The sequence below is a fragment of the Anomalospiza imberbis genome, chromosome 5 (assembly GCF_031753505.1).
Source record: "Anomalospiza imberbis isolate Cuckoo-Finch-1a 21T00152 chromosome 5, ASM3175350v1, whole genome shotgun sequence".
Classification (NCBI taxonomy): domain Eukaryota; kingdom Metazoa; phylum Chordata; class Aves; order Passeriformes; family Viduidae; genus Anomalospiza; species Anomalospiza imberbis.
In genome coordinates, this window is record NC_089685.1 from 58,845,550 (window position 1) to 58,872,847 (window position 27,298).

The 27,298-nt window shown below is 41.9% G+C and overlaps 2 protein-coding genes across 7 annotated transcripts in view; both read right to left on the reverse strand.

Moving 5' to 3' along the window:
* The window catches only part of SYN3 (synapsin III), a 247,411-nt gene extending 235,267 nt beyond the window's left edge, over positions 1 to 12,144 (reverse strand). The window contains exon 1 of the mRNA XM_068191089.1: positions 4,683 to 12,144. The gene's annotated coding sequence lies outside the window, so the exon portion shown is untranslated. The remainder of the gene's footprint in view (positions 1 to 4,682) is intronic.
* A 912-nt stretch (positions 12,145 to 13,056) lies between these two features.
* LARGE1 (LARGE xylosyl- and glucuronyltransferase 1) overlaps positions 13,057 to 27,298 on the reverse strand; it is a 266,932-nt gene continuing 252,690 nt past the window's right edge. For all 6 annotated transcript variants that reach the window (XM_068191098.1, XM_068191096.1, XM_068191097.1 and 3 more), the window contains 3 exons: positions 25,657 to 25,803; positions 20,370 to 20,565; positions 13,057 to 16,198 (listed from right to left, as the gene is read on the reverse strand). In XM_068191098.1, coding sequence (XP_068047199.1) covers positions 16,001 to 16,198; positions 20,370 to 20,565; positions 25,657 to 25,803 — 541 coding nt within the window. In that variant the 3' untranslated portion in view covers positions 13,057 to 16,000. The remainder of the gene's footprint in view (positions 16,199 to 20,369; positions 20,566 to 25,656; positions 25,804 to 27,298) is intronic.

The following is a 27,298-nucleotide window of genomic DNA, read 5'->3' on the forward strand; positions in this document are numbered from 1 at the left end:
GGCGTTTAGATCTAGTTCAAACCTCCTGCCATGGTTTGGGACACCTTCCACTAGATCAGGTTGCTCAAAGCCCCATCCATACTGGCCCTGAACACTTCTAGTGATGGAGCATCCACAGCTTCTCTGTGCAGCCTGTTCCAGTGACTCACCAGCCTCACAGTTTGCAACCACAACCTCAACTTGCTTCAGATAACTCAGCCCTAAAATGGGCTAAGCCCTCTTTCCTACATCAAGGACTCTATACAAAGGATGAACGTTCAGAGGACACAAAATATGACAGCCTTTAGCACAAGGTTTCAGCACTTGCTTCTTGTCTCGATCCCATCTCTTGAACTCTGCAGTTGGGATAGGCACAGGAATGAAAGTACCTACAAAATCCCCCTCCACAATACCTCCATCTTGGCAGTCAACAGACCACTGCTTTATGGAAAATTTGGTATGGCATCTCTTCCCCAAAAGGAGACCCAGTCATGCATGTTTCATCTTGTCACAACACATGAACATACACAGCCCTGCACCTCTCTCTTCTAGTCAAAGTCAAGCAGAGATGTGACAGGCTGAAATATTTTCCCTGTCAATAACCAAATGCTCCAGTTCCTGTGCCTTCAGCTTTGCAACAGCTTGTAAAGCAAACTGCATTGACTGCTGGAATCTGCAGTAGAATTCCATTCAATTTTTTTCCCACACAACAGCTGGGATAAAAATCTTTGACTAACATGGTTTCCCTGCCATACTAATCACTTTTCTTAATCAAACCAATGAACCATCCAATTTAAATCTGTTTCCTCATGAAACGGACATTTCACAAAGATTCAGGTGTGATAAATAACCACAAAACTCGAGACACTGAGCTGAAAGGGCCTCCAGCTCCCAGTTCCTGCCTTTCCTGACAGCCAGAGATGTGAAGAAAGCACTCATCCAGCTCAGGGTCAGAGCTGTGACAGCTCCTCAGTGTGCTGGGAAAGGGCAGACAAACTGCTGGGTCTCTGCTGTGTTGTGGTGTAGCTGAAGGGAGTAGCTGTAGCAGAAGGACTTTTAAAGGCTCCAGCTGAAAATTAAGCATCTTGTTATTTTAAAGGATGTTTGAAGTTAAAGTCCTATGCCTCATGCTCAGCTGCAATGAACAAAACAGGTGGACTGTGTCTAAAAAACTTCCTCACTGCAAGGGGAATACAATGAAATTAAGCCAGACCACACATAGGCAGATGTTCCTACAGCAAGGCAATTCCCAGACAGAGAAGTTCTGATCCATGAACTGCTTCAATGTATGGTACCAAACCCCTCTGCGCTGGAGAAAAAAGCATCATGCTGCTGTGTTAATGGGTTCACTGTATGGGAACACAGTGACACAGGTTTGTGCTGCTGCTCTCTCCCTTCCTGGAGTACTAATCCCAGGGAAACCATGGAGCCTCACTGAAATAACCCAAGGTTTCCCACACTCTCTGCCAGCCAACAGCACCTCAGAGGGACATTGTGCAAAAACCACCTCTGTGAGTGCAGCAGCACACAGAGCAAGGAGGAATCTGCCATGGCAGTTGTCCCCAGCTTGAAATGTCCTGTGGTTTGTAGGCTTGCAGTTTACCCATATGAGAGCACACAGCCTCACCACCTGAGTAGCCACTGCATAATGGGAAAACACAAAGAGAAGTGAAGAAAGGCTGAAGACAGCATCACTAAAAGAAGAAACGAGCTCCAAGGAAGAATGTTACTTAAGGCTTGCAAATAGGCAGTGTTAGGTTCAAAAAAAAAAAAAAATAATAGATGAATAAATAATTGCTGTCAGTACAAAGTGACATTTCTGGTCCTTGAAAGCTGTCTCTGCTGTGTGATGGAGCACTGTGGCAGCCCTCTGAGTGTGATGCTTATACACTATTATGACTTATTTTGGAACTGAGCTGACTGATTTGTGTTGGGGAGCATCTCATCTATGTTCCCTTTAGCTGATCCTTTGAGGACTGACAGTCCTCAAAGGACACCTATGCAGTCTGAATCAGTGGTCTGCCTGTGAGTGTCTTGATGTTGCTTTGTTCCTTTAAGATTCCCTTATGGCTTGTCCAGGCAATCCTAATGAATGAACCCGACTTGACAAACTTCCCCCAGATTACTGCAAACCAGCACATCAGTAAGATATAAGCAGTAGTACAGATCTCCCAATTTCTTCACCACAAACCTAAGTAAAGGTTTCCCACTTCTTGCAAACACTGCCCAAGCTGAGAAGGAAATGAGCAGATGTGTGGGTATGCACATGTGCTCCCCCCAAAACGAGAAAGAGTAACCAGGTGAAGAAAGGACAAGGATTTGAGTCTCTCTAGGAGCAGTGATGAGACTAACAGGGTCATAACAGGTGGGCTGCTCCCTGAAAACAACACAAAAGAGCTCTTCTCAGCAAGAAATACATGGGAGTTCTCCAGTGCAAGACAAATCCAAGGGCATGATAAAGAAAAGGCAGCTGTATATGGATTCTCACAGTTGCCTATGCAGTTCAGGAAAGAGGAACAATTGCTTCTAAGAAATGTTGTTATGCCCTGAAGCAGAGGATGAATCGAACCCATTAGAGTTGTTCAATCTTCTCTCTGGTGGCCACTTCAAAACAGTGGCTTTTGTTTAGCAAAATGTGTACAGCAGTTATAATTGCAAAATTAACCTTCAAAATCAGAAACTAGCATAACTGAAGAAGCTGTATCAGCAAAAGCTTGTAACAAGAACTCTGAGAGGTTGTTGCCATTTACCACCTGAAATTGCCAGCTCTGGAGCCAGACTGGGGGGTGAATGTCAGCAAAATGTTATTTTTCTCCTGGTATACAAAGACTATTAGTGACCAGGTAATACCTGTGGTTTCACCACAGGCAGTAGTTGGGTTTGTACAACTGACACCCCCTTTACAGCTTTGCTGTGAAGAAGCAATGCTTTTATTTATGCTGCAAAATTACTGAGGCTCACGTTTTTAGGACATCCCAGCATCTGGGTTATGAAATCCACACTTTGGCATGTGAATGAGGTTTTGATTTTCGTTTTCCACACAGGCTCTGGGTACCTTACCATAGAGGTCAACGTAGAGCATGTGACTCATACTACCATCATGCACGTTATTCTTTAGGCAACGTTATTCTTTATTTGGGCAGGGGGAGAAAGGAGGGAAATGACGGACTGTGCTGCTGTGTGGCAGACAAATGAAGGAACTGTAATCAGATTTGGTCTGTGGAAACCTGAGATGGAAACTCAAGTGGCAAATTAGGGAGATATATAGCCCTCTTTCACGCCACTTGAATGGCTAAGTGTGTGACAGAATTCTCATCAACATCTCCAGCCTCACACCTGGCTCTTGAGCAGCGTAACATACCCCGAAGCAGCAAGCACACACGCATCCCCCATCTGTCTGTCCCTCCCAGTCACCAGCTAACTCCTCTTTTAAAACAGCTTGAAGATGAATGTAGTTACACAAAGACCACAAGAAATCATACCGACAAAGAGAGAGAGCCTGGAGGAGAGTTGGCACAGAATGCCTCATCACTACTTGAATCTTGGGAACTCAACTTCCCCCTTCTGATGAAACTTAACTTTTGAGCCCAGGCTGAACACACTGTAATCTGCCCTACTGCACCTGTCCCGGAGCATTAATAACCAACATAAATCCTAAAGGAAGCACTGTTCTTTATTTCTGGTTTGTCAGAGGTGGATGGATTGGAAGGGTTGTGGGTAATATGGAAATGGCATAGGCAGAGGATCCCTTCTGGGAACCTGATTATTGAAAAGCGCCTGCTATTTACACAGTTAATGCCACTCACTTCCTGCACCTGCTCAATCATTCATTTCCCACTGCAAGCCAGCTTTGCCTTGCTGCAAAGTCAGGGAATTTAAGGGAGTTACACCTGCAGGTTTTCTTTTTCTCTGCAATGATTGTGGAGTTGAGCTTATAAAACTTCCATTTGTACATTTCCAGTCCTTCATCTTCCTTCTCTGTCAATTCTTTTCCCACCCAATTATATATATATATGTTTTTTTACAAGTATTTATGTTTCTGATAATGAATCCAAAGCCCTCTTTTTCTAACTCCTGTTGGACTCGCAGCCATCCATGTACTACAAAAAAAAAAACCCTATTGCATTCTGCAGTTGTCCAAAAACACCCAAAAAATTCAGCTAGCTGTCCCACTTACAGTGATTTTCCTTCATATTCTAGCCAATCTTTGAGAGAGGCTCCATATCCTACATCCAGGGACATCCAATTTTTTATGTTGTCCCTATGAATGTAAATTCTGTGTTGTAATCCTCAGCAAACACACTTTTTATAGTTGAATCTACTTTGAATTCTGGTTTAAAAGAAGACCAAAACAAACCACAGAGAATTATGCAGCTGACCTTTCTTCCCATTCTTGCCCCAATCTCCTTTCTTGATAATGAATGTCTGCAGAGACGCTGTAGGCCACCAAGTAGAAAGGAAGCAGGAAGGGAAAGAGCCCCATGGTTCTGCTTATTAGTGCTTAAGGATACACCAGCTGTAAGTTACATTAGGGGAAGGGCAGTTGCAGCTCTGAGCACCTGAAAAACCCATCATCATGGTTAAATAACAGAAAAGTGAAGGCTTCTGTTTTTTGGTTAGTTTTTTTTTCCATTATCAAGAGAAGGACTCCTATATAATGTAAAATCCATGCTGCCACACAGCACATAAAGCCTTTACAATACTAACCTTTTAGATTTGCTGCCATGCTGGTGGTGAGCTGTCATCCATCGCAGAGTATCCATCTGCTTGTTGTCATACTTACACAGGAACTGAATAAACTGCCCCCATCTGCCAAAGTTTTGGCTTTGGTTACAGGGAGACAACAGCAGGAAGAAGGTCAAGGTCAAGTAAAGCAGATAAACATGATCAACTCTGAGCAGAGGATGACTCACCTGTCTTCAGTGGGAACAGCCTCGTATCAATGTGTCTGATTGAACCAGGGCTGGAGGAATAAACCAACTTAAAGGGAATGAGAACGCAAACATTAAAAAGTAATAAATAGCTTAAAGTTGAAAGCAAAACAGCTCATGACCTCTTTTTTTTTCTGTTCCCATCTGAAGAAACAATGGTATGCTCTCAAAATCAGCACATGTCAAGTCAGACGTTGGAAAGGAATTGAGAGGATTATTTCACAATTTTATTGCACAATTGAAAATTAACCTTTTTTTTTATATATATTTACAATCCATTTACTTTGCACACACAATCTAAACAGCATTTGCCCCAATAAAATTGTCACCTAGAAAACTTACACACGGACTGAAGTATATGTGTAAATTAAGTGGTTTGTGTTAAATGCAAATTGCCTCAGTCTGGAGGGGGAGGTGCTTGGGAGATGGGGCAGCATAAGGAAAGAAGACACATTTTTCTTTTCTCTTTCCTGAAACATTACTTAAAAATCTTTCCCCAAGCTGGGGAGAGAAACAGAAGAGTTGAAGCAGAAGGACAGCCAGTCAGGTACTATACTGGGAAATTCAAGGAGCTGAATTGAAGGGTCAGAATCTTCAGTGCCACAAGCCTTGTTTCATGCATAGCTCACCCTAAAGGTCATGGCACTCCAGCTTTCCCCTGGAAAATGTAGTATCACTTTGGCCATGAGAGAAAAAGAATGAGTCTTAAGAAGAAACATATGTGAAAAGCCATTGTTGGGGGATTTTACCCCTTTCTCACAGTTTCTTACCTGCACTGTTGGAAATGTGCTGGCTGACACGCTGCTACAAACCTGGCACAACCTGACCACCAATTCCAGGGGTAATATTTTACCCACCATTATGAAGCTCACGGTATTGGGCTGAAAATGAGTGCTTTCCTGGCTGTTAGCACAAGCTATCTGTCACCACATGCAGCACAGTCTCTGGAGTCCACAAATCACCCCCTCCCGTGGCTGATCCACCCACACCTTTTCTGTCACATGGATTGTTGTTCTCGAGTTTGTCAGTATTATACTCAATATTGAGTATAAGGCCTTGTAGCACTTACTGCTTAGTTTCCAGGGGATTTTGACACCTGCAATCTTAAATGAGTAGGTGGCAGCTCTAAAACTGATGCTCACCAGCACTGTAACCTTTCCTGCTACTCACAGAGCAAGGGGTGATGTGGTGCTGAAGTGAACTGAAATGCCCTCTTCTGAAGTCCTGCTCACTCCATTGACTCTCAAAGGAAACAAAGGGGACTGAAAGGGATCTCAGTCACCAGAAAAGGCTGCCCAGGAAGTGTCACCATTCCTGGAGGTATTTAAAAGAGGAGTAGATGTGGCAGTTAGGGACATGGCTTAGTGGTAGACTTGGCAGCATTAGGTTTATGGTTGGACTTGATTATAGATGTGTCTTTGAACCTAAATGACTCCATGACTCTATGACCAATTCCCACACCATGGGTCTCAAAACAGCTGCCAAGTTGCATGGGCTGAAGCAGAGCCTGAATGGTTCGAGCTGGGCACCTAAGAACTAAGGATTCTGGCATTGTGAGATTCATTCGGTATTCAGATCACTTTGGTGCTACCTTTCCTCAGGTTTTAATACCCTAGGGAGGAGAAATGGATTAAGTTTTGTTTTTGCATTAATGGCATTAGAGGCCTAAGTATTCTCCTCTCCCCTCTCCTTTCTTTTTTTTTTTTTTTTTTTAATTTTACATGTTCTTGATAGTTTAAGGGAGCCAGCAATTGATAGGTGTCTTTTCTCTATGTAACAGTTATAATCAGATCTCAGCACTGTGGAAGTTGTCTATATTGTCTTTAAAATGCCTGTCAACACCAACCTAAGGTGGATATAAACATGGATTTAGGACTGCAGCAGATGGGAACATGGAGAAAAAGTGGAAATCGCAAGAATGGGCTGGCTGAAGAAGGATCCTGAAATTGAACCCTACAGAAATAGGGGGAAATTCATAAATATTGTAAACCTGTGATAAAATTCCTGGCTTGAGTAGATTACTAACCCTCATAGAGCTGCTGATTCAAGCCCCACAGGACTATTTACAATTACTCTTCCTCTCAAAACAGTATTTTCCTGGATGGTCTATGGATGTAGTAGACAGAGAACTTTGAACAAAATGAGTATGTTAAAATAAACCAAAACATAGTGAACCTGTTTTTACAGCTTCAAAATGATGATTTTTTTATCAGGTGTAGCTTGAAGATTAAAACTGAAAAAAAAAAAAAAAACCAAAACCCCTGCAGAATAAATTTGTGTGGACGCTCAGGTGCCAAGTGAGAAACACTGCTCCAGTAATGAACTCATGCAGTGGTCTGGTATTAGCCCGTAGACTTTCAACCTTACTGGAAGAGACATTGCTAAGGTAGAAATAAAACCTATGATAGCACAAACTAATAAAAAAATCCCCCAGGCTACAGGAAAGACTTTCCCTGCACTAACATGCAGGACAACTCAACAAGCCCTCGGTTCTCCACAGACAATTCTGTATTGTTTTCAAGTTTGACAGATGCAGAAGCAAGCTGCAACATATTAAAATAAATAGAATAGAATCACAGAATGTCCTGAGTTGGAAAAGACCCACAAGGATCACCAAGTCCAACTCCTGGCCCTGGACAGCACCATCCCCAGAAGTCATGCCATGTGCCTGAGAATCTTGTCCAAATGCTTTTTGATCTTTGTCAGGCTTGGTGCTGTGACTACTTCCCTGGAGAGCCTGTTCCAGTCCTATCCACCCTCTAGGTAAAGAACTTTTCCTGATATCCAACCTAAACCTCCCTTGACACAACTTCAGGCCATTCCCTCAGGTTCTGTCACTGGTCACCACAGAGAGAAGAGATCAGTGCTCCTCCTCTTATCCTCATGAGGAAGTTTGAATTGCAGTGAGGTCTCCCCTCAAGTTCCTTCTTCTCCAGGCTGAAAAAGCCAAATGATCTCAGACACACCTCCTGTGGCTTCCCCTCTAAACTCTTCAGCATCTTTCTGGATGGTCTCTGAGAGCTTTAGATCTTTATTATATTGTGGCACCCAAAACTGCCCCCAGTACTTGAGGTGAGGCTGCCCTGGTGCAGAGCAGAGCAGGACAATCCCCTCCCTTGCCTGGCTGGTGATGCTGTGCCTGATGCCCCCCAGGACAGGGTTGGCCCTCCTGGCTGCTGGGGCACTGCTGGCTCATGTTCAACTGTGAATATAAATATCTAAATTGAACAACATGAATAAAAAATATTTTGCAAACTTTTAATTTCACTTATGAAAATGGAAATGAAAGCAATGAAATTTAGAAAATATTTGTGTCTTGGGTGATCTGATTCAGAGTTGGTTTTTAGTACATACCTTTTTTTGCTCTATGAAGTGTAAACAGAAAGATGATGATAGTGCCTGTAGTCTCTGCATTTATGACAGAAGCTGGAAGGTTAACTTGGTGGATATTTTATATTGATGACTCTCTGTGAATGTTAATCCTTGTGGGTCCTTACATCACTCAATAACTTTTTTTTTTAACTGCCTTTGCTGTTCTTTGAAGAAGCCTTAACAGTGAAAAATACAAGATGTAAACTCTCTGTGAGCCATTTGAACCCATATGGAAATATTAATTGATGTTATGGACAGAAAACATAATTTTTCTTATCTGTCTATTCTCTTATCAACACAGCAGAAGCTTACTGCCTACTCTGAACACTGAGTCTCAGGTCAGCTGGATTAATTGGTGCTAATATAATTAGTAAACACTGAACAAGGTGTCAAGGGAAAATACACACATTTCTCATACTGGACCAGCAAACTGATGCGTCCCATCTTTTCTTCACCCCAAGGGGCCTCTGTCACTCACAGCAAGTATACATCTAAAATGCAGAAAAGCTCAGCGAAGGCTATCATCAGAGTAAGAGATTCCATACTGAACCACTATTGCCATCTAAAACCCATCACCGGCGGTGGTGCCCCTTCTTTCCTGCTGCTGGTGGTTAGGTGTGACTGGATGAAGAGTTCACGGATCAATCCGCATTGGACAGCTCTTCCTTCCCTTACAGCATCACTGGAGAGCACTGCTGGAACAAGAGTTCCACAGGCAGATCAAAAGAAGAAATTCTATGAACCTCACTAACTTTAGCTTTGCCCCAGCCATTGACCTCAGTGCTGACAATTTAAGAAAGGCTGGATAGTCAAGACTCCTACTGTTATCAAGCTGCTATTATATTTTTTCTTTTTTTTTTTTTTCATTTTTCTTAAGGGCACCAAAGGATCAGTGTGGGAATCCAAAGAATTGAAACAAATTAACTATCTTTGAGCTGCTGAGAATGGTTTAATCTCAGTGCTTTCAAGAATTTTACAATCCACAGAATTTACTGCAGGTGGGCCACATTGGCCAGTGTTCGTTAAGAAACGACACCAATGCAGAATGGGGTTACTCCAGCCCACACATCCTGTGGACAGATCTTCTGAGGGACTTCAAAATGCCTAAGTCTTCCCCATTCCTCTGGAAGTCTGGCTACTTAAAACAAACCCATCATAGCCCCACCTGCAATTATTTACTCCATTTTTCTTTCCTTACCTGACAGACTGCTGATACTCCTTAGAGTGGTCCCAGTGATGGAGCCAACATGCTTGGACAGAGCTGGGATTCATCACTCTTGCAAGTTCAGCTGTTAGCATTTGTAGGCTGGGGGTGAGTGCTACAAGGCCTCTGAGTGAGTGATTTCCATCAGCTTCATAGGAACCCCTCCATATGAGAAAAGCTTGTAGAACAGAACTGCAGGTGTTCTGCTCTAAAAGTCTGAGAGCAGGGGGGGATAACTGATTTTCCTAAATCACAGTTTATACCTATCCTTTGGGAAAAAAAAATATGTCTTTGCTCAAAATTAAGACTGCTACCATATTATGAAAACCTCAATGAAAGAAGAAGTAAAAAGAAGTATCATACACCCATGTGCTTCATTCACCCAAATATTATGCACTCTGTGCAGAGAAAGAAAGAGAACTCCCTCAAAAAAAACCTGAACAAAGAATTGTGTACAGACTACGTCCTACTATGCATGTGTGAGGGGACAGAAAGAAGTTTTATGAGCAATTCACCAACTCCACCACCAACCTGAAATTTCAGATCCTCTAACTTCCATGTGATTGAATTTACAGCCTTATCACAAGCCTTGTAATGTAATGGTTAATGCTGAAAATTCACACATCCATTGACTCACAGTTATGTTGCCATAATACTCAGAAATAGGCTAAGCTTGGCTTGAATTACCTGACCTAATGTGTTTGGGGACCTCTTCTTGAACATGTAGGGTGTCTAAATCCCTGGTCAGAGATTACCCTCAGGTCAGAATAATTTCTTTTAGAATGAAATTTTGTGTCTTGGGGCAATTGACCATGGAGCTCTCAAATGCAGCTTTTCCTACCTGTGCAGTGACCGCCACAAATTCATGCTGCAGAGATTTAAGACATTTTAACCCTACAGAAATAGTAATTTGCTGGGAGCGCGGAAGCTGCTCTTACCATATGAGGAGAATGACAGAACAGATACTAAACTCTAAGCCTGGGCTTCAGATTGCTTGCATCCTGACACTTTCAGTGACCTAACACTTCCACTGGAGTATACACTAACATGTCTGAACAAATATGTTCATACGACTGAACACATAAATAAATATTTGGCTGGCTAATACCCAGATTATTTTTTTTTTCAACTCAACATCATGATTCTACTCTGTAAACAAACTCCAAATCCCAAGTAAGGGCAAGAGGAAAAAGTTCCAGTCAACTGATGCATACACAGCTCCTTTTGAAATTCTCATGGACTTTATGTTCTGTTTTGGAAATGTGTACTACTCACAAAATCAAACTTACAAAAGCAAGATTTTTCTAAATCCAGGTTTGTAAGCATTTCCTGAGCCATAATTTGCTGTGCACAGCCAGCAGCTTTTCTGAGCGATTTTATATTGTGAAACAATATACAATCTTCAAATAATTCTCAATACACCTAAGTGTTTGGATGTAAACACACCATCTAAATATACATTATTAATTACTACTGTAAAAATTACTTCATTGAGCTATCAAAGCCTCTGCATTTTCAATAATGCACTGGAAATACCTGATTATTGGCTGGCATTTTCTACTAGTGACTTATTTGTTCCAGTTTCACCTAGTGGAGTTGCAGAAACTTAGCTGCTTTCCCCCCCCCCTAATATTGAAATATGTTTTGAGCTAACAGTGATACATTCTCTTTCTAGCACTCCCACCACTGAAAGTGTTAGACCTGGCTGAAGTTCATAAATAATGACACTCACCCCACTTGCTGAGCTTGCTGTGTTCTGCTGCTGCTGCCCTGAAACCTGAGGAACACCCATACAGTATCTGGCAGAGCAGGAAGGAATGTCCTGAGCAATGCCTAAGAGTAATATCTCTGCTGATTTGCCAGGACTCCCAGTGCTTCTGGCCATTAATCTTTCTCAGTCAAAAACAGATGGGGCTATTAGGCAGGCTGGAGTAATGGGGGAAACTGGCAAGACAGAGAAGGAAATGCATTATCTTCTGGGTAGAACTGCACATAAAAATGAGAACATTAAAAATGTATTTTTCATTTTTAATTGGACGATGTATGATTATACCTACCAGAAAATGATGTGCAATGTGCTTTGTGCAGGGCATTTATAAAACTGTTCAGCTGTGCTAGGGCCTTTTTTTCCCCTGTGGAGAGAAACAGCAGCTACGGTTCTGACGAGGTTTTTGTGCTTTTCCCTCTAACACAGGGCTTGCTCTGCTGCAACAGCTACTGCAAATAACACTACAAAGTGCCTCTGCTTGTTGCAGTAAAAGGAAAATACAGCTTATGATTTACCAACAAACCACATGAAGCCAACCAGGTAAAAAATCAGTACTTTAGGAGTAATGGGAGCATATGTCATATTCAGTCTAACCCAGGCAATGGAACTGCAGGTAGAGCTGCTAATTCCTTTATGCCATGGCATCCAAGATAATGATTACAAATAGAAAAAAAAAAAATAGCAAATTATGGAGTGGGACCAGGTTGTTTACACAGGAAACTAGCAAGGCTGGAAGGAATTACTACAACTAGGACTTGGGGAAAAAACCTGATAGATACTAAGAACTATCCCAGATAAACAGAGCCATTTTCTATGCAGGCAAATGATCCTTAGACAGAAAGTGATAGGATGGAAATTTCAGCCAAACTTTTGAAGGTGTGTATATATATGTGTGTGTGTGTGTGTGTGTGTGTGTGTATCTCTATATGTAGGTATATCTACTGTGACAACAGACAAAAAGCATGGAAACATATCAGAAAGGTATGATAAGGTATCAAATAAGTGTTTCACCAAAAACTTGGACTTGCAGAACCTGCTACATCACAGGAAGAAGCATGAAAACAAAAGTAGGAGGACTAGGTGCCAGGCAGCAGGTTATTATTTGGAATAATAATTATGTCTGAAAGTGGTGGGAGGTCAAAAAGTGCTGGAAAATACACAGTTCTGGCTTTGGGGCTTGAAAAGTTTGCAATGACTCCTAAATGTCAATGTTTTCTAGTGGAGAGGGAAAAGGGAGACACAGAACAAAATATGTCAATATAAGAGCCCAATTTCTGTAATACTTTATTTCTGATCTCCTAGTTAGGAAAAGGTGAGCATTTAGGAAGGTGAAAGAGGAAAATACCCTCAAAACCTAGTAGGGTGACATTCCAGGTAAATTTAAAAACAAAACCATCTTTTTCTTTTTAAAGGATCAATGGCTCTAAAAAAAAAGGACTAGAAAACCTGAAATCCTCAGAATAAAATAGAAAGGGCTGATAGACAGCCATGGAGTATGGTACCCCTTGGATGAATGGAAGACAAAGACAAGAAATGTTGATATGACTAAATGGAAAATTTTAGAAGCTATTCAGGCCAAATAGGAAACCTTCAGAGAATGAAATAAAACTGTGTAAAGCTAAAAGGAAGGTATATAATAGTTAAGATGGAGTTTGAGGAAGCTAAGAGGGAATCTGAAGAGCAAACAGTAGGAAGTTAAAACTGAACATGAACATTTGTTCAGTACACTAAAAGCAGAAAGTGGAGATAATGGGCAGGCCACCCCAAACAAGTAGAAGAAACAATTAAAGACAAGAAGGACATTGCCAAGAATCTAAATTATTTATTTGCATCAGTCTTCACTGAGAGGGTGCTGGAGTGGTATCTAAACGAGAGATTCACGCTTTCCAAATATCAAAGATAAGGAGAGGTCATAGATTGATGACTCAAGAGAGAAGTTGATGGAACAAATCAATAAATCAAAGGCATTAAGTCACCAGGTTTATCTGCTACTTCTGGAAGATTTCAGGAGAAAACTGAGATTTAAGTAACAAAGGTCCTAGCAAATACTTACTATAGCAGAGGACTGGAAGACAGCCAGTGTTATAACTGAGTTGGGAATTTTTTTTGTTGTCAGTGGTAGATTTTTTCATGGTGTTGTAGGAGTCCTGGTAGTTACAGACAGATAAGTAATCCTAACTTGCCATCAGGTAAATTGTTTGAAATGTGCTAAAAACCCCCAAGACCCACACCTCTCAAATTATGAAGCACAGAAACAAATATGACATGACAGATACAAGGAAGTACAGTGTCTATAAGGACAAAAAATGGGACTCTTTTTACCTACTACCAATTTCTGAGCTAGTTACACCAGCCAACACACCTAAGTCTACCCAGGAGGTCCCAAGACTCACTCTACAGGCAAGTAGCAAATCATTACCTCCCTGATTCCCCATCCTTCCTCACTGAGAAGAGAATAATGAGAAGAATGCTGAAAATGGTACAGCCAAATAATGTACAGGTTATGCTGCTGTAGAGCAATCCAGCCTATCCTTAGGCAACGTTGTTAAGCCAAGGAGAAATGTACATCTGGAATTGAAAATTTTTAATACATATGGAACATAATGGTGGCCACACTGAAGCTCTGACTGAAGATTTCATGTAGGTACAATGAGTGTTACCCTCTCTTAGATCAGCTTTAGGGATTCTTCTGCACACTGGCTAATCAACAGCCTCTGTGCTGCAGGGTTCTTCTCATTCTCAATCAGCACAGTGACCTGTGCCTTTAATGGTAATACAGGACTTGGGGAGTTAAGACTTTGATGTTTTTAAAAGAACATATCTTAGCCAGAACTGAGCACTAATATCACTTCTTCCCAGCTCTCTCCAGCTTTTTATGTAAATCTTTACATAAAGCCATTAAGAACAGAAAAAAAAGCTTTTTGGAAAATTATGCAGTGATATATTCTCATGCAGCCAACACTCCCAGGGGAAAAAGTGAAAACTACACACAGCCTCCCGCCCCTTTTTATTTCTTGTCAAAGACATTGCCTTTTTTTGCTTTTCTTATATATACACAGAATGATGAACTGATATTTGTAGTTTAAATGTCTGGTTTAACTGTGTGGTTTCCACCGTAACAGAAATCTCTCACAAAATGTCAGGTTAGAAATAAAACCAAGCTCTAGAGGGATGAGGTGGGGAGGAAGATAGAAGGTCCAGTGGCTGAAAAACAAAATGGAAAAGCGTGAGCAGAACGCAATATGGATCCATTTCCCAGCTCAGGCAGTGGTATTGGTACATGTGATTGTTTGGGGTTTAGGGTAGGGAGACAAGACACATTTCTCACTGAGTTGTTTCTGCTTCCTCTATTAACATTGCAACAGAAATTACAAATAGCCCTGAAAGGGGTAGTGCACCTCATCTCTTCCTCCCATGTAAACACAACATTAATACTGAAGATAAAGAAAATGGCAAAAAGTCCAGTGTCTTGTTTTCTGCATTTTGCTTGTTAGGTTCCTGTTCGCCCTCCAGGAAATTCCTGTGTGTACCGATGTTGTGAATTTGACCAGTCCATGTTCAAGCAAACACTCACTCAGATTCCCAACACATTCTTTTCTCCCCGTCCAATGGGGAGTTTATTCCTAACAGTTCTGCTCCTTTTAATTATAAACTTCTTTAACGAAGTAGTTCTGAGACCTTGAAGCAGGCAGCAGGAGAGCACCAAGGCTACTAGTTGCCTTTTTACTAGTTTATATTCACTGTTCAGCAAAGAAGTCCACTTAAAGCCTAAGGCCCAGTGCCTTCACGGATGGGCAGCACTGAAATGAGCCTACAAATCAGTATTCCCCTGGTACAATATGCCTTATAGGTAAAATCCAATTCTTGCCTAAAAAAGATAAAGGGTTAGAGCCAGGCCCTTTATCTTATGAGACACGTGTGAACAAGTTGCTCTGATGAATACAGACTTTAAACAGACAAGTTTTGTTCACTTTCTGGCAGACCTACTGATCTTCTTTACTGGACCACCAAAACTGAAGATGGCAAAGAAACACAAGGGATATTTCCTTGGCAAGGAAAGGAGCAGCATTTAGGACTGGGGCAAAGGCAGGGTGGGATATAGGGGATTTTCCTGATAAAACAATTTGATAAAAAAAGACCAATCAATATCATGTATACAACTGAACCAGTAACACACCTTCTCAGGAGTGCAGTATTGTATAAGTGTCCCCTGTGTTTTCAAGGCTAATTCAGACCTTTGGCTCATCCTGCATTAACAAGGTCATCCATGTTAACAGGGCCCCTGTGAAAGTTCACAGGTCAAAGTTCCCTTTTAGAGTAGTGCAGCTTTGAAATTCACAAGACAGCGACCCGAAGATCTTCCTTTACAGATAAAAAGCATGTCAAATTATTAAATAGCAACATGAAATCCTATATTCTGAAGGTCTGTCTGTGCTCTGCAGTCAAGAGAGCGGAGTGCAATGCCAGCCCCTGCCCAGTCCCCACCTTCGGTGGCTCGGAGGGCGCCCGGTCAGCCCCACTCGCAGACACCTCACGAATGCTAAAGCCGACAGACCTGGGACAGCCGGGGAAGGGATGAACGAGCATAGTCCGAAGACATATCACTTCAAATTTCTACTGTTAGAACTGCCAAGTATGATATAAAAACAGAAAGTATTTCTCAGTTTGGAGTTCGAAGACCAGGCCCCAAACGCTGAGCGGCTCTTGCCTCGGTGTCTCTGCTGGCCGGGCACGGGCTCCACGGTGCTAACTGTTGTTCTCTGCCGTGAGATATTTGAGGGCCGCGAAGCCGTAGTGGCGCGACATGTCCTGCTGGAACTCCTCCTTGAGCGTCTTGAGACAGATGCGGTATTGCTTGTTGGAGCGGAACTTGGTGATGTCGAAGCTGGGCGCGTGCGGCATGTGGATCATGTAGGCGTTGGGCAGCACCGTGAACTCGTACTCCTGCGGGACAAAGACATGGCTGTGAGGGGGATCCCAGCCTCCTGCAAGGCACCTCCCCAGCAGAACGTGCTCTGTGTGTAACGGTGTGGTTTGTGTCTCGGGAACAACAAACCCATCAGGGATCTCAAACAAGCTGACTTTTTTTTTTCAAGTAGCTTTTTCTTGGTTTTTTCAAAGATCTACTTTCTCTTTTCATAAAATCATAGAATTTTTTGGGTTGGAAGGAACCTTTAAAGACAATCTAGACCAACGTTCCTGCAATGAGCAGGGGTATCTTCAACTAGATTGGGCCGTGAGAGCCCCATCCAACCTGACATTGAATGTTTCCAGGGATGGGGCATCCATCTCCCCTCTGGATAATCTCCCCCAGTGTTTTACCACCCTCATGGTAAAAAAAACCCAACTATTTTAAAACATTTTACTCCATATAAGCCAAATAATGGGGAAATAGTACAAAAGGCACATCTGAAGCCATGTCTGCCACACAGATTTTTCAGCAGTGTGATTGCAACAACACCGCTGTGACCTCACAGCACGAGTCTCAAGTGTCCATGCAAAAACACAGCTTTGCCCCTAAAAATTATTTTGCTTGGGGTGCTGGAATAAGCTACATTTACAAAGGCAAAACTGCATGACATATGTTGCTTTGCCTATATGCTAAGATACTTAGAGGGACAAAACTGTCCAAAACTATTTATAAACCTGAAATAAGGGGAGAATATGGTATTATTTATAGGCAATGTGTGAAAATGAACCTGTTAATTCCATATGCTTTGAGACATTTTTACTCAAATTAAGTTCTTCCTCACAAAATTTGAGATACTGTGCTAACTCTCCTTCTCCTGTAAAACTTCACTTATCCTCTTTATATCCAACCAAGTTCTTTGACAATTTTTGTTGTTAAAAAATGATAGTTGATTTAAGTCTCCATTATTCCTGTTAGATTCTTTCAATTTTTATCAATCCTCAATATAAGAGGATTAGAGCAAAGCTCAAAAAAGCCTGATTCTTAGACAAGCTGAAAGTTCACTAGTGTAGGATATGCAACAAGCAGGTATCTTCTGCAAGAAACTGGGTAAGGGATGTGAACCTCATTATTCTGTAGCCAAATGAGGTACCCTAACCACTTTTTTCATATGGAATTTCAAGAAGTCTGAGTTGTATTGGATGCAAATTACAAAGAAACTTTGAAGCCTCCACAGGCAAATTTCTTACTTTCTCACACAGTTCTATCTACAGCTGTTGCTGGATTGACTCATTAACCCTTTCCTCAAAAGAAACTGGCCAGGGAAGGAACAGTCACAGAGCATGCTGGCTTTATAGCAAGTGATCTCGGTTTGCAATGCCCAGTCACTTGTAGATTTAGGAGCCTGTGCAGAGACAAAGAATATCTGCAGCGGAGAGCCAGAGTACTCCAAAACATTTTAGTAGGGAAAGAGATTTATGGGAAAAAACACACTTGTGCTGATAAACCTGAGTGTTTCACCTGTATGTGCTGGACAGCTAAGTGCAGATGCAGCTCCTTCTTCCAATGAGAATGCCTGTTCCCTGACAGACAGTACTAAAGTGGTAAATCTTTGTGTCAATTTACAATGTTGTCATGTACAGGAATGGGGTCCTCTGAGTTTCTGTTTGGGGTGAAAAATGTATAGCAAAAGCAAAATAATCTGATGTTCACAGGCAGAATTTATTCAGGTGGAAGATGCTTAGGACTAATGGGGAACCAAATGTGAAACCAAAGTCTGGCACCATGGAGTGAGGAGAGCTGATAAACTACAAAACACAGAAAACCGCTCTATGGGACCTTAAAACTATGGGCTGGAGCTGCAGAGGAAGATGCACTCCCTCATACGACCTTTTCTTTGTTCTCTGTTTGCATCTCAAGTCTGTAATACTGCAGGTGAGGGACTGTCTACACTCTGCAGTGCTAACTGTTCGGCACAGCAGCATTCCCATCCCTCTGAATAGCCGTCAGACACATAAAGCCTTTCAAAAAACTGTGAGTCTACTGCTAATAATCCCCTTTGAAATATGCTGGGCTAGGGTCCTGAAAAATGGGACACTCACAGTCTAGTAGCACAGTCACTGGAAAGGTAGGGAAAAGTTTCCTAATGACCTCGCCCTACTACACAGAAGCCTCTGTTGAGAAGGCAATGCACTTGCAGGAACCTCTGTCCCTAACTCCTAGATTACAAATTCTTTAGATGGAGACTGGCATTATCTGTGCATTGTACGGCATCCAGCTCAGTGGGCACTTCATGCTCCCAGAATAACAATGACGATTATCTCCATGCCATGTCCTGCTCTGTGGGATGGCAGTGGCACAGGCACTTGGAAAGGGATCTGGAACAGACCTCTTGACAGACACTGCAGTCGTGAGGAGCAGTGAAATAACTGAGAAACTGCTCTGCCTGCTGGTAATGAAGCTAGCCAAGTAGCTGGCAGCAACCTGATCTGTGCACACCCCAAAGCAGAGGAATGCCTCAGGGGAAGTAGCTGTGCCATCCCATATCTCCTCTAGGCTCATTTGTGGAAGAACCTGCCAATACCCATATTGCTACAGAGGAAAATGAAACTTCTTTTGAATGTGATACTGTACTCAAGGCTGGAAGAGTGAGAAAAACAATTTCCTAGAGTTAATTCCAACCCAATGGTCATTTGAAATAATGTGCTATGATCAACTTTGAAAACTGTTTCCATTTCCCATGTGTGAATCTCTGTGCTGGGCAGACACCTCTGAACATAAGAGTTAAATCCTGAATGCTACGTAAGACCTGCCACTGGGAACATAAGCCTTGTTACCCATATTAACAAATAATAAACCATTACCCTGGCACTCTCCACAACTGATGGTTAATTAATTAGTACTTGGAAAATACACTGGAAAATTACAGTGCTATAGCAAAGTATTATTAATATAAGGGACAATGTTTTTTCTAGTCTGTAATAATTTTTTTGTCATGTAAGTAGGTACAAATTTGTTGGGAATGCCCATGGCAAACAGATGGCAAGTGGCTGCCAGCCCAAGGTGACCACGTGGTTTTTCAAGCAGAAGTAGAAAATATCCTTCCCACACATGCCTGCACACAAATACACTGTAGCCCACATTCCAGAGACACAATCTCCCACTAACTTGCTCCAAGCCTTGAGCTGCTCTGCTTCACATAAACTAGCATAAACTACTAAGACTTGAGCACAGAAGATATGCTCTATTCCAGATTGATAGCAGAAGCTATCACAGGAGGATAAAGATCACCAAAACCTATTTTTTTGGTTAGCATGAAATGCTACTAGTTCAAACATTGGGATTGAAACCAAACTGGAAAAAACTACAACAAACCCAAACTAAAAAGAAATGCCATGACCCAGACCTTGCTGATGAGCACAGTGGGTAGCTCCTCATCCAAGAACAGCAGGGTGACGCAAATCCTGCCATTTCAGTGAGCAGCAGCACTGGGCTCCCATGGAGCCATAGTCACTGCCAGCCTCTAAGACTTAGGTTGGCAGCAGGGACCTTGGCAACTCTGAGAGCTCTGGTGCCAGTCTGGGACTCCTGAGCTTTCTCTGCATCCTTATTATTATAAATTCTGCCCAGCAGCTTCATCCCAAGTCACAGATCCAAGATGCAGGTAGCCCAAGGCTCAAGTACCTGGATCCTTTAGAGTCAGGACCATAGCCCCAGACTTTGGAAATGTAAAGACTTTGGCTTTGCAGAAATGGGCTGTAAATCCCAGCCAGAAATTAAAGATGCTTGCCTTGAATTCAACTGAAGACTAATTTTTGAATTGTAAATTAGTATTTGGGACTCATAAACCTCAATTTAATGGAAAAAATCCAGCTAGGACTATATGTTCCTTAATAAGTGGTGGGATTGGCAACAACTACTGCAATGCTGTCAGGAGGACAGCACTACAGGGGTTGTACCTCTGCAAAACAATTAATTTCTTAGAACTGACAAATAAATGAACTCAGACTCAGCTCTTAATTTAATTCTTGACAAGCATTAAACGGAGTGTTCCCAACTCAAGAAGCACTCATTAAGGAGCTCAGTAAGGCCAGATGAACACTTTGGTGTTACAAAGCGTGACACCTTCCTAGAGGACACAGATTTGGTTGTATCAACACCCTGCTGCAAAGCCCCGGGTGAGACACTCGTGTGTCATCTCCTCACCTGTGCATCCAGTTCCATGATGTGAGCTACTTTGTTCCAGCCAAATCCCACGAAGCGCCTGTCATACTCCGGGCAGTCCTTCCTCACGACGACGTATGGCTCAAAGTCTGCTTCCCACTCCACGCGGTAGGGGGTAGTGGCCGTTCGCCACTTGGCAAAATTTGTTGGCGCGTGCCCTTTCGTCCAGACGTGGTACCTGAAACCGACATAAACGGCAGGGACGTGGGGAGGCAATTAGATAGAAAGCATTTTGGCGAGGCAACAAAATATTACCTGTTAGATGAAATGCTCAAAAATAAGGACATTAGCTTACAGTTCACATCATCATTTTCAGGACGCATCGGAGGCAATTTCTAGGACTATTTCCAGCACGCCTCCCAGAGCTCAATGCTTAAACACATCTAGCTGGTGAAGGATAGTGTGAAAACAGTACCTCATGCTAATGTGAGAAACCATTACACAGTACCCTGTCAGTTCATCTGCACTATAAGTGCTGTGTCTTATTCCTAGCAACCAGGCAGCTGCTTCGGTCGGTGCTCTAAAATCGGTGTGGAAATCTGCAGCTCAGATAAAGTCCCTAAAATTAGCTATTTCCCCACCATGGTGACATTCACGATCTGTTTTATAGGCAATTTTATAATTTGCATGAGAGACACCTGCAGCTACGGATAGATGCTCCATTTTATTAATTACAGTTATTACTATGGCAGGAACCAAGCTGCATAATTATATTAATAAGCAAAATATTACATAAAGGCTTTCTGCTGTAAGTTCTACATTGTGGGGAGTACTTCTGTGATCTTCAGTAAGGTAATCAATTTGATTTACAGAAAAAGATCCTTCTGTATTTTGCTAATTTTGTTTAGGTCACAGCACGTCTCTTCCTAGCACAGCTTGAATGCACCCCATTAGTGCCAGAGTCAATGACTCTCTCGCCCACTTATTCTAACACTTTCCAAAAATCAATGAGACAAGCTCTTTCTGCAGATTCATAGATTAATTAATGAAACAAAAGCATAGCAGGTATCTGTATTACAACACTGAGATAGATAGGCAACAGAAGGGACAAAGCAAATATCCTGCCAATTTGTAAAGAAAGGTACATTGAATTCACAGGGATGACTCATATGCTAAAAGTGAAGGGATTTGAGCACTAAATATTGCAAAATTACAGCATGACGTAATGTTTAAACCCCAGAAATTCTCATAACATTGTAAGCCATTGCTAAAAACAGGAATATAAATCACAGCCTAGGAATTTGCATTTGGACATATTTGTATGGCTTGTAACAGGAGAATCAGAGGTGTCCAGCTTTGCTGACTCTCTGTTTAGGGCAGTGCAGGAAGACTGAATTATTACTATGGCATTGGGATCACAAGTAATGTATGGTCCTTTGTATGCTGCATTTCTAAACTGTAAACAAGTTTCACCACTTTCAGATATCTCGCCTAGGAACCAGGAAAAACAAAACCCTTCAGTATTAAAAACATGACAGTGAAATAATTCTCCAGAGATTATTAGAAAGCAGTGCCAAATTCACAAAGATGCTTATAACCCTTAATGCCCTTTAGAATCATTGCCAAAAAACATCCCTTTTCTTGGCCTCTTTTGGATATGAGTGGCTAACCTAGCCAGTCACTAATGTGCAGCTATCCATGCTGGAAAAAAAAAAGCCAACACAACAGTCACAATGTGGGGTTTAAAATGATATAAGATTGTGGAGGGTGCTGTATCTTCTAAAATCATACCTCCGGCATTTTGAAATTAATTATGATAATAATAATAATAATGACTGCTAAACACTTATGAAGTGATTTTTATCTTCAAAGCCCCATACAAACTTTGGTTAATTGAGAGATTCCTGCAGAGAAGTAGCCAAATGATGCTGTTATTCTAGTAATACTCTCCCACTGATTTAAACAGGGGGTAACAAGATACTAACCATAAAAAGAATTCAATTTCTTTCCACCCTTTTTGGAGGTATCAGTGTAAGCACCTATAGCAGCTCAAGTATAACCTCTGTGAGTCAAGAGAGCAAAGCAGCAGGGCAAAATAAATAATTGGGAAGAGGCAATTAAGGGAAAATACGGAACTGGAATTGCAGAGACAAAAAAAAAACCAGAAAGGAAGGAGTAGATTTGGTTGTTAACAACAGAAGTTATTTACTTGCCTCTTCAGAGTGATTGATGTGAGTAGAAGGAAGGAGAAAGGCAAAGGCCAGCTAAGGTCCTGACAAAGACCTAAATTAATATAGGATGCTCAAATGAGGTGTACACACAGTAGTGATGGAGGAGTAATTAGACTGAAAACAGTCGAATTGTGAGAACATTAAAAGAATTGTGAGAGCATTATTGGATTACATACACCAGTCTTCTGGTGACTGAGGGATATCTGTACATACAATATATATGGGTCATACATAGATAATCTGCTGGCACTAGGTCTTGGTCAATGGCTGATTACATGAACTGTACTGCAAAGAAAGACAAGCAGACACCATTCCATGGAGGTCCACAGAGAGGAAGCTCCCATTAAATGATGAGTTGTTTCCAACAGACTTTACTATTGGTGATGCAGTTGTGAGAAGAGGCTCACTGTCTATACTGGTATTCCATCTCACAGGACAAATGAATAAATGTAATTTTCTGCTCAGGCCCTTCTCACTCAAGATTTAAATACACATTGAATTTTAAGGCCACACTCAATCTGACTGAATCCCTGGAGAACTTTATGAAAATTGGGAACAACATACTTTTCACTACGCTCACAATTTTGACAAATCCAAACCAAGTAATTCGATCTCCCTAAAATCAAGATGAGTTTCTTTCCCATGGTTCATGGAAAACAACTGAAACACACCACATCCCCTCCTCCTCCACTTTGGATCCAATGCTTCATTTTACTTGTGTTCCTGATTGCTTTTATTTAAAATAAAATTTCAGAAATATAGTAAACTTTGCTAAAGTTAGCAAAATGAAGTAGTTATTATTCTTAGAGTGGTCTTCCTCCCTGCCTCTTCTAAGCTTCCTGTTTCAATGAGAAAGATGAATGAAAACAGAACTTTCCCACTTCTGTTCTCAGATGCCTCAACATTTTGCTGGATTGTGGATGCAATCAGTTAATTAGTTCATCAGTTGTTGCTTTTTATGCTTTCTCACTACGATGATGTGTCTCCTGTCAGCTGTGGCTTCCCCTGTGCCCGGATGTGTGTGGGGAGCACATTTGCTCCCATCAGCTCTTACCCAGGCCTGAGCAGGCACATCCTTGGGAGCAGACTCCCAAGCAGCAGCTGCCAAGGGAGCCAGCGAGCTGGCACAGAGCCCCCGCCGTGGCGGAGGGTTTCTCACAGCACACCTTGCCAGCCACAGATGCTCACTTTCTTCTCTTTTCTTCTGCTGGTGACTGAGAGATGTAATTGAGAGCCGTTGTGTACTTCTTAGCTGCCCAGAGGTAGAAAAGGTCACCATTTCAAAAAGAGGTGACAAAAACAATTTCAGTGAGGGAAAGATTGTAATCTGCCATGTGGTGTGAGGGACTGGGATGCTGCAGGCGCTCTCAGCAATCACTGTCACGGCAGTCCTCCCCAGCTCACTCCCACCCGCTCAGCGCCAAATTGCAGCGTTATTAAAGCACCTTGAAGGTGGAGGTGGAAATTCTCAGCCCAGAGCCCAGATGCTTTGTGGCTGTGGATAGGTTTGAGCAATGAAATGAGCCAAAACAAACTGAAGAAGCATTTGTAAAATGTATCCTACATTAATATGTACACCAGCTACAGACTGCATGTCCTTCAAGTCTTACTTAACCTTGCTTTGGAAAAACTCCCGCTGATGTTAAAGACATTTTTGCCCGAGTAAGACTCAAGAAGGGATTTGCAAATCCAGCTGTGTACATAACACACCAACATGCTGTATAGCTTGAAGATGAAATCTGTAGTGGAAGGCCACCACTGTGCAGCTGACTGCTGGTGGAATGCAACATCTGAAAATCCTGAGGGTGTTATTTTCCACTGGAAAGACTTTTTCTCTCAACTACAGGATAGACTACTATGTCTATTGTATGCTAAAGAATGATGGCAGAGGGAAAAGTACTTGCTCTATCAGTATCATTAAGTAATTTTCCAGAGGCATGCCTCTTTCAGTCACCCAAGTTTCTGTTTCAAGGCAGTCACTGGTAGAATTCTGATACTGATCAGAATTATGTTTTCCAGACTCACACAGGCTATCTGCTATGATATGTGCATGCAACCATATGAAGGAAGGGTGGCTGCTGCAACGAGAGAGGTGTGTAATATAGGGAATGGGAAAAGTGTGAGGCAAGCTCTAAAGTAAGAGAAGATGAGAGAGGTATGATATGGAGCCCCTCCAGCCATGGATAATGCCTAGCTTTTTCATAGCTTTTATCTCTAGATCTCAAAATACTGCAAAAAGCAGAGGTGAACATTGTTACCTGTATTTCAGAGATGGGGAACAGAGATGTAAGAAAGCAAAGTGATTCGTGTAGCACCTCTCAGCAGGGGAGCAGTGGAGCTGAGAAGGGAACGCAAGTCTCCTAAGCCCCCTCTCTGTGCAACATCATAAGTCCATATTGTACCCTTCCCATGGCTGAGATGCTTTACAAGTGTCTGCTAATCAGACCTTACCACACACACCCAAGAGATGGTTAACCCCTGGTAGCTGCATTTTAAAACTGAAGAGTCTGGCAGGTAATAGAAGTGACTTGTTCACAGCCTCAAAAGAAGTCTGCTTCAGAGAGAAGCTCCAGATTTAGGTGTTCTTTGCTTCTTAGTCTCTAGTCAGAGTACTCTTTTACCTCTGCATGGAGGAACTCTAGGTATTTAAGCAGCTGTTTCGCACCTTAAAAGAGCATGAGACAAGCCTGCGTTTGTTTTTCCAGTAAGGAAGAGAACCAATGGGCAGAGATACATTACTTTTGGTCACATGAGAAGACACAGCTACCCAGATAGTATTTGGCAGCCAAAAGGTAAATTACATGCACTTGAGTGCAATGGTCATGGCTTGATTTTGTAATGCAATAAAAAATGATGAAAATAAAACAAAAATTTGATTTAACAACTGAAGTCCTTCAGTAGAGGACTGCAATATGAGACAAAATGCTGAGCTCACAGATAGAATATATCCACATGATTCTGTTCACTGCCTCTCTACAAAAAGGAGAAAAAATTCCAGTAAGTTTCTTAATGCAGCTGACAGTGAAAGAGAAGAACCAAATATTCAGAAGAACACAAAAACCAGCGATAATGACAGGTTCAAGAGTACTTTCCATTACCTGAATGTAAAGAGGGTTCCCATGTCCAACATAGATAACAGCTCTGCTTTTGACTTGGGGAAGGAGAGGCGGTAGCGTAGGGTCTCAAAGGCAGGTACAATCAGAGCTTTCTTGGTGTTAGCTAGGTCTAGCTGGATGACAGACTTCCTGGCAAAAGAGAAACAACAAATAAAAGCAGGAAAGGTTTCAATGGAGCAAATCACTGAGCTTTTTCAAAATAAAGTGCAAAAAATTGGCAGTTAAGATATTATGAATGTAACTATGGCCCATATCTTTTCCTACAGGTGCTTCAAATTTTCTTCTCCTTTTGGTCTGCTGCTCTAAGAGCAGAGAGAGTAACAGAATTCCAAATGAGCTTGTGTGTTTGACTGATCAATGCTGATCAGACTGTTGGCAGCAGAGAAGTGCTCTACACTTGAATGGACTGGGATGCCTCTCTTTTTCCTTCTTTTGCTGCAAGTTGCTCAGTGCAGAGACTGTTTTGGTGTGTGAGTGTGTGTGCACATATGCATTTCACACAGGGCTCTTTTCCAGGCAGGGGCCTTGGGATGACTGTTGCAGCAGAGGAGCAGCTTAGCAATCTCTCACCCTGCCTGCCAGAGGTGTTCAGCCTATTCTTTCCTAACAAACTAAAGCTCAAAGAAAAAGAAGTTACTTTTCCATCCCCCAACTGAATGTTACTATACCTGCCATTAGAAATAACTCTGTCTCAAATTTTATTTCATTATCTCCATACTTCATACTAGAAATATGCCTCTCTCTCCCTGTCAAAGTCAGTTCCCCTTAACAGGATTCACTGTCCTGACTTTTATGTTACTGCAACAAGCAATCAAGGAGAATGCTGACAAGCAGCAAACTCTCTACAGCCTTTTAAGATGAAGGAATTGGGATCACTGTCCTAATAACAGAAGAACCAAACAAACAATTTTTCTAAGCCCAGAATACCTAGAATTCATTTATACTGCTGTCACAGAAAAAGAAGATGAGCACAACTACTTCATAAAATCTGAATTTTAGGGAATTCATACCACCCTATAAGCCTGTTCTATATTAAGCAATCCGTTCTCAGCTCCTTACTGCAAAGTTTGCATTGTTTAAAGAGCCCCTGACACATTCCAGTTAACTTTTCACAACTGAAGGATTTTAACAGCATCTTATAATAAGTGGTTTTGTACTTTCTTCTTGTATCTTCTCCCTCACCATCACTAGAGGCCAAGATATCTGCATTTCAATAGATGCAGCATTTGTGACCTTCCAAAGTTGTTGAGCAGTGCCAGTATACAGTCTTTATGATGCTTTTAAATGTTTCTTCCCTTTCACACTTCTGAGAGCAGGGGATACTAATATAGTTTCTGTTCCACAATCTAAGTCTTTCTGGTCTCTGTGCAATCTATCAGCCTTGAGCAGTACAGCTTTGAGGATGCAGTTCTAGGAAGTAGCAGGTAACATTTGTAGTGATGCTCATCCTTTGGGCTCTGCAAAGAAATAGCAGCTTCCATTTATGGCTGTTACTATAACTTTGTTTTATGGAGAGCTTAAAAGGCCCAGGCAAAATTCAAGACCTTGCTGTGCTTGGCACTGTCCAAGAGTAGGAAACAATCTTGCCCACCCATGTTCAAGTCTGAAGCTGACCAACAGGCAC